The sequence below is a fragment of the Coregonus lavaretus genome (genome assembly GCF_964263955.1).
Source record: "Coregonus lavaretus genome assembly, contig: HAP1_SCAFFOLD_231, whole genome shotgun sequence".
Taxonomy (NCBI): domain Eukaryota; kingdom Metazoa; phylum Chordata; class Actinopteri; order Salmoniformes; family Salmonidae; genus Coregonus; species Coregonus lavaretus.
In genome coordinates, this window is record NW_028163077.1 from 191439 (window position 1) to 204356 (window position 12918).

The 12918-nt window shown below is 41.1% G+C and overlaps 1 protein-coding gene across 1 annotated transcript in view; it reads left to right on the forward strand.

The window, feature by feature from the left end:
* LOC311118512 (butyrophilin subfamily 3 member A2-like) overlaps positions 1-12918 on the forward strand; it is a 41472-nt gene that overhangs the window by 21221 nt on the left and 7333 nt on the right. The window contains exons 9-16 of the mRNA XM_084193303.1: positions 5860-5880; positions 6739-6771; positions 7958-7978; positions 8120-8152; positions 9271-9291; positions 9441-9473; positions 10694-10714; positions 11504-11524. Coding sequence (XP_084049429.1) covers positions 5860-5880; positions 6739-6771; positions 7958-7978; positions 8120-8152; positions 9271-9291; positions 9441-9473; positions 10694-10714; positions 11504-11524 — 204 coding nt within the window. The remainder of the gene's footprint in view (positions 1-5859; positions 5881-6738; positions 6772-7957; positions 7979-8119; positions 8153-9270; positions 9292-9440; positions 9474-10693; positions 10715-11503; positions 11525-12918) is intronic.

Genomic DNA, 12918 nt, shown 5'->3' on the forward strand with positions numbered 1-12918 from the left:
TTAGGGTAGGTTTTAATAGTCACAGTGGGCACAACATCACCTATACACTTCCTGATAAACTCAGTCACCGTTTCAGTGTATTCGTCTAAATTATTTTAGGAAGCTACCCGGAATATATCCCAGTCCGCGTGATCAAAACAATCTTGAAGTGTTGATTCCGATTGGTCAGATGTTAGATTAATTTGGATTTTAAGAATAATGACTAAAGGATTTCACCCCAAACACAGTATAAATGTTAGAATTATCATGTAGTGTCAACCCACTAACAGAGGGGGCGGTACTAACCATTCAAGGGGGAAGGCGGAAACTGTTTAGAAAAGTCACCTAAAGGTGGGAGGAGTCAAGTCCAGGAGGTATAAAATCGTCTGTTTGTGTCATTGGCAGGAGAGCTCTCTCCATGAATAAAAATACAGATAAGACTTGTGAGTTGTGGACCTTGAATCATTGATGATTAAAACCAGAGCCTTACAACCTCTGGTAATGATTCAAGCTTAGGTTGAATTAGAGATAGAAATTCACATGACAGATTGGTCCTTCTGAGCGGAGCTTAAATACATCTTTATCGTTCTGAAGACACCGAAACCCGTGCACGGGCGGGTGATAGCATCCGTGAATGAGTCCTGGCCTTCGACGTTAAGGTTATAAACAGGCCGGTGATTACTCTTTATGAACGATAAAGACGTTAACGAGTTTGAAAAATGATTTGAATCCAAACTACAAGGAAAAGGTCAGTAATTTTATTCATGGATTTTGGTGAAATGATTTGAACTTGTATAAGAATAGGAATTCTTGTAGAGGGCAGACAGGTTACCAAAGTAAAAGGAAGTAATAATTATTACGAAACAGGGAGGGTCCGCAATTGACCCTAGGTAAATAGCTATTACCAGAATAATCTAGTCCGAAATGACAAGGGGTGAAGGCCATCACCAATGTAAACTAGTTTTTTATTGAGACTGTATTGGGTACAGTACTACGATAAACAGGGAAAGGGATGATTTTCGTCGTGTGCTATGGATAAACGGGTCAAAAGTCGCGTATACGACTGGGGATTTGCTAGAAAACTGTGTGTTTCATGAAACTAGAGCAGTTACGACCTCTAGGTTACAAATAGGTTTAGCAAATGATTGTATAATGTTGTGTACGTGTGAGACTTAAGAATCCATCAGTATACCTGATAATTATTTCTAGGAAGGAGCTAAAAAAATAGGTCGCGTGAGAAAAAGTTTTAAATAAAAGCTCTGGGTTAGGGGTTAAATAATTTTAAATGGTTAATTACAAAAGCAAATCATACGTTGGCTCAAAAGACGCACTAAAATAATAGCTCCTAGAACAATAATTCTGGGAATTATTACTAGAGGGGGGATTTTTGTTTTTCCGCCATGGGAAATAAAACTTCTAAAGAGATCGAAGAAATATGGTTTATGGATCCATTTGTGAGAAGAGGTATGAATTTATTGGGCATCTCGGAAAAAAGTTAGTAGGCAGATGCATATCAAATGAATTTGAAAAAAAACAGCGAAAGGAGGGGCTAGGGACAGGGAGTGTTTTTTTAAGCGCGAAAGTGCTTCAACGGTAACAAAGGAAAATATTTGGAAAAATGATTAGTGTCAATTAAGAATTGACTAAAAACACCACAAAGCGATTATTTGAGAGGTACCAACGATGCATATGTATGAACTTTCGCACTCAAACGTAGACGTACGTAATGAGTGAGAAAGTAGAGAATAATTACATTTGCATTTTTGGTCATTTGGCAGACGCTCTGGTCCGGAGCGACTTGAAGAGCCAATAGAGGTTTGCATGGAACTATTCTGTTGTGTTGGGCATTTGAATGGCATAAGGTGAAATATGTGTGTATGAGGGAATTCAACGGCGGGTATAAATGATAACCGGATACTACTTAGTATTTGGTTGGTTAAATGCTGAATAAAAGATTTGAGGCGTAGTTATGGGGTAACTAGGAAGACGCACTTATTCAATAAGGAATGGGTGGAGAGGGAGAGAGTTTTTTTACGTGTATTAAAAGTTGCATTAGATAGCTTTAGTAATATTCTAGATATGTCTATGAAAATATGTTATAAGTACGAATGACATTATTTCCTAAGAAGGAAGATTGTAGGGAAGTTTCACGCCTCCCCCATAATGTAGGAAGGAGCAGGAGAGGGGGGGGGGGAGTGAGAGACAGTGAATAAGTTCAGATGGTAGGAATGTCATGTATGCTGATCAACGATATCAAGCATTTGTTTTATTGATTGGGGCCGAATCAGAGAGAACTGTTAAAGATATTGAATAGCGAACTGAAATGGGTTAGCGGGAAAATACAAATAGTTGGAACATTTTAAAACGATAATTTTATTTTCGTTACAGGGAAGCAAGTGGCATTGGCTGTTGTGCTGGGGAAATAGCGCCAGCCTGTGGTGGGTTCTGGATTTGTTATAAATAACTTTATATTTTAAACTAAAGTGATGGAATAGACTACAATTATAACATCAGAAAAAGGACAATATAATTCGTAATAGTTATTATAATTATTATTGATAGTTATTGCAGTTATTATTATCCTGAGTGTCGCAGTGGTCTAAGGCACTGCATCGCAGGGCTAACTGTGCCACTAGAGATCCTGGTTCGGATCCAGGCTCTGTCGCAGCCGGCAGTGACCGGGAGACTCATGGGCGGCGCACAATTGGCCTAGCGTCGTCCAGGGGAGGGGGGTATGGCCGGCAGGGATGTAGCTCAGTTGAGCATGGTGTTTGCAACGCCAGGGTTGTGGGTTCGATTCCCACGGGGGGGGGGCAGATAAAATAAAAAATAAAAAAAATAATGTATTCACTAACTGTAGGTCGCTCTGGATAGGAGCGTCTGCTGGGTGACTAGAATGTAAATGTATTATCATTTATTCAGTAATGATAGGAGGGAAGAAACAGGAAAAGCTAGAGAGAGTAAACACAGAGAGTTTAAAAACAGGGAGTTAAAAATATTAGAAAACTACAATAAGCCAGGGAGGCAGGTTAAGGGTAGAGTTAGATAGAGAGAAAGAGGTAGTAAGAGCTATAGAGGGTGTAGTGCACCCTAAGACAGGAACAGAGGGGTTCAGGAGGAATTTGGAGAGTTTAGCAGCAAGCTTTAAGCTAAACACAGGGGAAATTGAGAGGACAGTCAGAACCCTAGTTGGGAAAGATTGGGCAGCTGTTCGGGGGCAGTGGGTTTCAGGGGATGCCAATGGAGCAGTCCTACCATGGGCAGATGATGGGCAATATATTGGGAAAATAACTGAATTGTGTAATAATTTAAGGGAACATTACCATCGACATGCTGACTTCTCCAAAGTACATGAATGTAAACAGGAAGACAGTGAGACCATCAGCCAATACTTAGAGAGACTGAGAAATGTATTTAATGCAAATAGTGGGATACCTGAGCCTCCCCAAGGGCAGGGTAATGATACTCCGTACCATCAGCAGTTAAAAATAGCATTCCTTAGTGGAATGAGACCAGAAATAAGCAGGAATATTAAGAGAACTTTAGTGGGATGGGGAACTACATCGTTAGCCAAGGTCAGGAGATATGCAATCCATCATGAGCAGAATAGTAGACAGGATAGAGTAAGAAAGGAACAAAAGGGAGCAGAGTATTTAATGGCTACTCTAGGGGAGATAGCTGGTAGAGGTAGAACTCCAGAAGAGGGGGGAGCGAGGCTTCGCTCTTTCCTGCCCTATGGGAAAGGAAGTAGGTGTTTTAACTGTGACAAAGAAGGACACTTTGCAAGAGAATGTTGTGCCCCGTGTAAATACTGTAACGAGACAGGTCATAACCATCGCGACTGCGGCAATAAAAGAAGAGGCAAGCAAAATAATCGGGGGGGGGAAAGAGAAATGGCCTACAAACACCCACCACCCAGTTCCGGTAGGGAGGAAGAGGAAGATGAGGCATGACTAGAGCAAGGGGAAGATAGTAAGACAGATAGTGAAGGAGAGGGGTCAGAGGATACCATTGATACGGGGTGTGAAGTGTTTGAATTGGAAACGATTGAATTGGCTCTGCAGCAAGAACAGAAACCATACCTCACCTTAACAATATTGGGGAAAAATATTAAATTCTTGTGTGACACAGGGGCATGTCGCACAGCGATCTGTGTAGCCGACATACCCAAAGGAATTAGAATTAATGGGGAAAAAATCATGGTACGCTCGGCCTCGGGCCATCAATTTATAGAGCGATTATCGGCCCCAGTGACTTTAAAACATGAAGATTCAGGGGGAGAGGTATGCATACCTGTACTTGTATCAAGCCTGTGTCCAGTCAATTTGCTAGGAAGGGATGCCATGACTCAGTTGAACGTAGCTGTAAAGCCAACGCTGAGGGGTATGAAGGCATATGTCGTAAGGGATAATATGGTATTGAGCGGGGAGGGAAAACCATGCTATTGGTATAGCCAGGATCTGCTAAGAGGGGGACTCACAGACATACCGAAATCACTAATGGACCTAAGTAATGAGTTAGTGATTGGATCAACCAAGATGACGATAGATGACTTACACTGTACATTATGGTGTAATGAGCACCCAGGTCCTAACCCAGATTATGAGGAAGAATTGTTAAAAACCACAGAAAAAACAATTGGGTTAAAATGGGTTCACTATGATAAAAAACGGGCAGCTGTAGAGGTGGAGTTAGGACCACAAAGCCAGAGACTGTACAGAGAAAGGTGGAGCCCCCATGTTTCCCTAGTGAAAGAACCTTCAGAGGAATGGTTATCACTAGGTAAATGGATAAAACAGGGGAAAAACATCACTGACTGGCAAAATACACCAAATGGGGATCAGTATAGCCACTCCACGGGGAGATATAGAAGAAAATTGAATTGGAGAGCAAAAACCCAGCCCGGGGTCCACCTGGAGACAAATTTTAACAGATGACAGGAAGAGATTTTCTTAACTCAGGAACAGGAGGATGAGTTGGCAGCAATTCCGTTCAAATTATGGTCACAAGGACCAGCCGATGTGGGACTAATTAAGGGGGTAGCTCCAGTACAAGTGATTCCTCGATCCGATCATAGACCATACCAAAAGCAATACCCTATGAAACCAGAAGCAATAAAAGGGATAACACCTACATTTGCGCATTTACTTAAGGGAGGGGTGATAATTCCTGGAGATGAGGCACAATGCAACTCTCCAGTATTTCCTGTTAAAAAGGCGGCACCTAGCGCCGACTGGAGGATGGTAATGGACTTGCAGGGGGTTAATAGAAATATAATTCCCAGAGCTCCATGTGTACCAGATCCACATACATTGCTGAACCAATTGAAACCTGACATCCAAAAATCCAACATTGTTTTTCCACTGGAATTTGGTTGTGCTTTTAGATGGTTGAAAGTATAGTGATAACACATTGGAAATTCAACTAACTTTTGGCTGTCTTTTTGAGTGGGTGAATATAGGTTGTAAACGCATTGATTAACGTCTCAACAAAATATTACCCAATGATCTACGCTGAAATGATGTAGTGTGTCCAGTAGGTAGTTTCTGGATCACTGATAGACCAGTCACATTAATGTTGATGTTCTAGAACAGGATGTGTTGAGACTGTAGAGGCCCACTAGACTAGAGAGAGGTAGTCTCTGATACACCTGGATCACTGATGGACCAGTCACATTTATTTAATTAAATTAAGAAGTGGTGGTATGGTGGAATATCTTCATTGGTGAAGTTGTCTCTCAGAGGTATGCTGGACTCATTTAGATGTGTGGAACTCAATTAGGATTTGTGACATTAGAGAAGTGATATGAGACAAGGAGTCCCAGAGAAATAAATGTTAATGATGTTCTCACTGTCTTCCATCTACTCTACATATTTACAGATAGCCACACTGAGCAGCGAGGTAAGTACTGTCTTCAGATCATCACTCTGCTAACATTATGTAAACAAATGACTCTTCCATGTGACTTCTAGAGAAGTAGAAAACACGTTGTTCACATTAATGTTCCCTGACTTCTATCTTAATATCTATGTCTCACTAGTCGACGGGTATGTAGTGTCCTTCATATCCCAGTGTCTTCAGACCATAGAATGATGTTCTAGAACAGGATGTGTTGAGGCTGTAGAGGACCACTAGACTAGAGAGAGGTAGTCTCTGATACACCTGGATCACTGATGAACCAGTCACATTAATGTTGATGTTCTAGAACAGGATGTGTTGAGACTGTAGAGGCCCACTAGACTAGAGAGAGGTAGTCTCTGATACACCTGGATCACTGATGAACCAGTCACAGAGACACACGTGTTAAATTGATACTATTTAACAGGCATAAGCTATTATTTAGATGCCTGACCTGTCTGCATAGACTCTAGACTAGCATACTTCCACAGATTCACATGCACTTACAGTATGATCTATTGAGTAAGATGATGGAAATGATTAGATATTAATAGAGCAAGGTTAATCATCATTGGAGAATGAAGTCAGGAGGTGGTAGGGAGGAACATCGTTATTGGAACAGCCTCCTCTACAGAGGTACCCAGGACTCATTTAGGGTTAGAGGTGGTGGTAGGGAGGAACATCGTTATTGGACCAGCCTCACCTCAGTGGGCAGCGAGGTAAGTACTGTCTTCAGATCATCACTCTGCTAACATTATGTAAACCAATGACTCTTCCATGTAACTTCTAGAGAAGTAGAAAACACAACATGTTGTTCACATTAATGTTCCCTGACTTCTATCTTAATATCTATGTCTACAGATGATGTTGAAAAGAATCTCACTAGTCTACTGGGTAAGTAGTGTCCTTCATCTCCCAGTGTCTTCAGACCATAGAATGATGTTCTAGAACAGGATGTGTTGAGCCTGTAGAGGACCACTAGACTAGAGAGAGGTAGTCTCTGATACACCTTGTTACAAACCCTGTGGCTTTAAAAGTCTAGGGTGGATGGAAAAGAGACCCGTAACATAACTCATGCAAATTAGAATAGTGACATGGAAACAGTGAGGACAAAAATAACACAGACAACCATAAGCTACCATCAAACACAAAATGTTTATTATGAACACACAGTAAAGGTTTGGGGAAAAGGGCTGAGCAGGACCCAAGGAATGAAACAATAATGTCAAAAAACCCTAAACTGATCTTGCCTGCCTCAAGAACAGCTTAGCTACTGCTAACCATACAAAAATACAGTGGGTGGTCCGCTCAGGTCTAACTAGTGTTTTTAGACAATGTTCTTTCTACGGGTAATGTATGCCCAAGGGCAACTTGCTAAATCCCCCTTTTCCCAGGAACACACAACATAGTTACCATATAGAGTAACCAGCATATGAGTAAGTACACAAAAAACAGGACACCACAGTATCCATACTCACAAACGAAAAGAGTCTCTGTCAGCAAACACAACTGACTGGCTTTTAAAACAATGGGATGTGTGATGTGAGTGAAAAACCAGAAACAGGTGGTGCAATGCAGAGGAATGTCCACTGATTGGTCCACCTCAGCAATCAGCAGACAAACGGATGTCGGACAGGTGGGATACCCCAACGACCACCAATCAGGAACACAAAGGACACCTGTGATTAGGGCAGAAGGAGAGGAAAAACACAAAAACACATACAGGATACCAGTATCCGTAACAACCTGGATCACTGATGGACCAGTCACATTAATGTTGATGTTCTAGAACAGGATGTGTTGAGTCTGTAGAGGACCACTAGACTAGAGAGAGGTAGTCTCTGATACACCTGGATCACTGATGGACCAGTCACATTTATTTAATTAAATTAAGAAGTGGTGGTATGGTAGAATATCTTCATTGGTGAAGTTGTCTCTCAGAGGTACGCTGGACTCATTTAGGTGCGTGGAGTTCAATTAGGATTTGTGACATTAGAGAAGTGATATGAAACAAGGAGTCCCAGAGAAAGAAATGTTAATGATGTTCTCACTGTCTTCCATCTACTCTACATATTCACAGTTCGCCTCACTGAGCAGCGAGGTAAGTACTGTCTTCAGATCATCACTCTGCTAATATTATGTAAACCAATGACTCTTCCATGTAACTTCTAGAGAAGTAGAAAACACAACATGTTGTTCACATTAATGTTCCTGACTTCTATCTTAATATCTATGTCTACAGATGAGGTTGAAAAGAATCTTACTAGTCAACTGGGTAAGTAGTGTCCTTCATCTCCCAGTGTCTTCAGACCATAGAATGATGTTCTAGAACAGGATGTGTTGAGGCTGTAGAGGCCCACTAGACTAGAGAGAGGTAGTCTCTGATACACCTGGATCACTGATGGACCAGTCACATTAATGTTGATGTTCTAGAACAGGATGTGTTGAGGCTGTAGAGGCCCACTAGACTAGAGAGAGGTTGTTGTGGAAAATAACCACCATACTTTATTACAAATAAGGTCTTACAGAGTTTTTGTTGTATCAAGAAATGACTTTATTAAAGTTTTCAACAAAGCCGATACCCGTCTGCAGAGGGGCACCCCTTCTTAAGGTCTTCCTCCTGCTTATATAGTCGTCTTCAGTTTTCCCGCTCTTTTATTGCTCCTCCCACTTCCTTTGTCCCTGAGGACGGCTGAACTATTACTCCAACCAATCACCCGCTCCCCTGTACCTCACCCCCTCAAGCTGTAATCAATCAAGAAGATACCAAGGAGACAAAGGTCTAGCCCAAACTCTATTCAACCCTGGTGCTGCTCCCTTCACTGTGTTTGAAGAGAGAGACAAAATGCAGCCATGGATTCAAGTAAGAGCAAGCACTTTGACCCTAGGGCAGTTTTCCTCTCTACTCCCCCACACAAACAGTGAAATGCCCCAATAAAATTCCTAGCCCAGTAACAAACAATTCTAACTCAATGTTCGTGATTAACCCAGTTCTATCTTCTAATTTATTAAAGAATATACATCAATGTATTCTCTGATACACCTGGATCACTGATGGACCAGTCACATTAATGTTGATGTTCTAGAACAGGATGTGTTGAGACTGTAGAGGCCCACTAGACTAGAGAGAGGTAGTCTCTGATACACCTGGATCACTGATAGACCAGTCACATTTATTTAATTAAATTAAGAAGTAGTGGTATGGTGGAATATCTTAATTGGAGAAGTTGTCTCACAGAGGTATGCTGGACTCATTTAGGTGCATGGAAGTCAATTAGGATTTGTGACATTAGTGAAGTTATATGAGACAAGAGTCCCAGAGAGAGACTACATCTTCTAGTGTTCATGTTAATGATGTTCTCACTGTCTTCCATCTACTCTACATATTTACAGATGACCTCAGGAAGGAGAAGGGTAAGTACATTACTATCCTCAATTCATCAATTTATAAACGTTATGTAAACCAATGTCTCTTATATAGATGTAACTTCTAGTGAAGTAGAAAACACATAGTTGTTCACATTAATGTTCCCTGACTTCTATCTTAATATCTATGTCTACAGATGAGGTTGAAAAGAATCTCACTAGTCAACTGGGTAAGTAGTGTCCTTCATATCCCAGTGTCTTCAGACCATAGAATGATGTTCTAGAACAGGATGTGTTGAGGCTGTAGAGGACCACTAGACTAGAGAGAGGTAGTCTCTGATACACCTGGATCACTGATGAACCAGTCACATTAATGTTGATGTTCTAGAACAGGATGTGTTGAGACTGTAGAGGACCACTAGACTAGAGAGAGGTAGTCTCTGATACACCTGGATCACTGATGAACCAGTCACATTAATGTTGATGTTCTAGAACAGGATGTGTTGAGACTGAAGAGGCCCACTAGACTAGAGAGAGGTTGTTGTGGAAAATAACCACCATACTTTATTACAAATAAGGTCTTACAGAGTTTTTGTTGTATCAAGAAATGACTTTATTAAAGTTTTCAACAAAGCCGATACCCGTCTGCAGAGGGGCACCCCTTCTTAAGGTCTTCCTCCTGCTTATATAGTCGTCTTCAGTTTTCCCGCTCTTTTATTGCTCCGCCCACTTCCTTTGTCCCTGAGGACGGCTGAACTATTACTCCAACCAATCACCCGCTCCCCTGTACCTCACCCCCTCAAGCTGTAATCAATCAAGAAGATACCAAGGAGACAAAGGTCTAGCCCAAACTCTATTCAACCCTGGTGCTGCTCCCTTCACTGTGTTTGAAGAGAGAGACAAAATGCAGCCATGGATTCAAGTAAGAGCAAGCACTTTGACCCTAGGGCAGTTTTCCTCTCTACTCCCCCACACACACAGTGAAATGCCCCATTAAAATTCCTAGCCCAGTAACAAACAATTCTAACTCAATGTTCGTGATTAACCCAGTTCTATCTTCTAATTTATTAAAGAATATACATCAAGGTATTCTCTGATACACCTGGATCACTGATGGACCAGTCACATTAATGTTGATGTTCTAGAACAGGATGTGTTGAGTCTGTAGAGGACCAATAGACTAGAGAGAGGTAGTCTCTGATACACCTGGATCACTGATGGACCAGTCACATTTATTTAATTAAATTAAGAAGTAGTGGAATGGTGGAATATCTTCATTGGAGTTGTCTCACAGAGGTATGCTGGACTAATTTAGGTGCATGGAAGTCAATTAGGATTTGTGACATTAGTGAAGTTATATGAGACAAGGTGTCCCAGAGAGAGACTACATCTTCTAGTGTTCATGTTAATGATGTTCTCACTGTCTTCCATCTACTCTACATATTTACAGATGACCTCAGGAAGGAGAAGGGTAAGTACATTACTATCCTCAATTCATCAATTTATAAACGTTATGTAAACCAATGTCTCTTATATAGATGTAACTTCTAGTGAAGTAGAAAACACATAGTTGTTCACATTAAAGTTCCCTGACTTTTGTCTAATGTTGGGAACATTGATATGAGACAAGGAGTGCCAGAGAGAGACTACATTTGGTTCTGCTATCAGATGAAGCACAGGGATATTCACATTAATGTGTTGTACAAATAAACAACATATCTGACATTGTATTCCCATTTCAACTTTGCTGTGCTTTATATTAGTTGAAAGTGCAGTGATAGACATTTGGGTGACAACAAAACCAAAAATCAAACTTTTTTACCGCTGGAAATTTGTTGTGCTTTTAGATGGTTGAAAGCATAGTGATAACACATAATTGAATTAACTAACTTTTGGCTGTCTTTTTGAGTGGGTGAATATACTGTAGGTTGTAATCTCAATGATCAACCAAATATTACCCAATTATCCACGTTGAAATGACGTAGTGTGCCCAGTGGTTAGTTTCTGATACACCTGGATCACTGATGGACCAGTCACATTTATTTAATTAAATTAAGAAGTGGTGGTATGTTGGAATATCTTCATTGGAGATGTTGTCTCTCAGAGGTACGCTGGACTCATTTAGGTACGTGGAAGTCAATTAGGATTTCTGATGTTAGAGAAGTGATATGAGACAAGGAGTCCCAGAGAGAGACTACATCTTCTAGTGTTGATGTTAATGATGTTCTCACTGTCTTCCATCTACTCTACATATTTACAGATGACCTCAGGAAGGAGAAGGGTAAGTACAGTACATACAAACATGATATCCCAGTGTCTTATCATTGTCAATCTCTTCAGACCATATAGAACAGGATGTGTTGAGACTGTAGAGGCCCACTAGACTCTAAACATAAAAGGTTCCTGGAGGCACCTTTAGGGGTTCCTCAGATTGCAACACCGGTGGAACCCCTAAAGGTGCGTACAGGTACCTTTTTCGCTGAGGAACCTTTTAAGAAGGGTGTTCAGTATATCATATGATGTGGTTAGTTGATCGTTAAATATATCATCAGATGGCTATATCATATCATCTGTCACATGTTTTCTGTTATGAATAATAATAATTCTACTAGATGGTAACTTTTTAGTAAAGTTTAGGGGCTTGCTTAAGCTCTTTAAAAGTATTTTTGTGATAGTCGTAGAAGTTTAAAACATTTTACTTGACTATTTAAAGCAAAACAGTTTTAAAGTATGTATGGTTTTGAAAAACATTATAGTAATGGTAGTGACTGGTTATATTTATAGTAGTGGTAGTGTTTGCAGTAGTAATGGTAGTGACTGGTTATAATTATAGTGGTAGTGACTGGTTATAGTTATAGTTATAGTAGTGGTAGTCTGCAGTAGTAACGGTAGTGACTGGTTATAGTTGAAAAAGTGTGGGTAGATGAAAAGTTAGAATAGCCTGAAAATATGAAGGTTGGTTTGCTGTATCTAGCTTGAACGGTTCATGAGTTACTGTTGGTGGGTTGTTTTATGCTAATGTATGGTAATGAGGAGTTATTAGTTAATAAAAGTTAAAGAATTTGAAGTTAGTATAGCCTGAACATGTGAAAGTTGGTTTGGTTTATCTTGCTTGAATGGTTCAAGAGTTACTGTTGGTGGGTTATTTTTAGCTATTGCAGACCAGAGCTAGCTAGCTACTCCGAGGACCAGAGCTGGACCAGAGCTAGTGCAGACCAGAGCTAGCTAGCTACTCAGAGGACCAGAGCTGGACCAGAGCTAGTGCAGACCAGAGCTAGCTAGCTACTCTCAGGACCAGAGCTGGACCAGAGCTAGTGCAGAACAGAGCTAGCTAGCTACTCTCAGGACCAGAGCTGGACCAGAGCTAGTGCAGAACAGAGCTAGCTAGCTACTCTCAGGACCAGAGCTGGACCAGAGCTAGTGCAGAACAGAGCTAGCTAGCTACTCTCAGGACCAGAGCTAGTGCAGAACAGAGCTAGCTAGCTACTCTCAGGACCAGAGCTGGACCAGAGCTAGTGCAGAACAGAGCTAGCTAGCTACTCTCAGGACCAGAGCTGGACCAGAGCTAGTGCAGAACAGAGCTAGCTAGCTACTCTCAGGACCAGAGCTGGACCAGAGCTAGTGCAGAACAGAGCTAGCTAGCTACTCCGAGGACCAGAGCTGGACCAGAGCTAG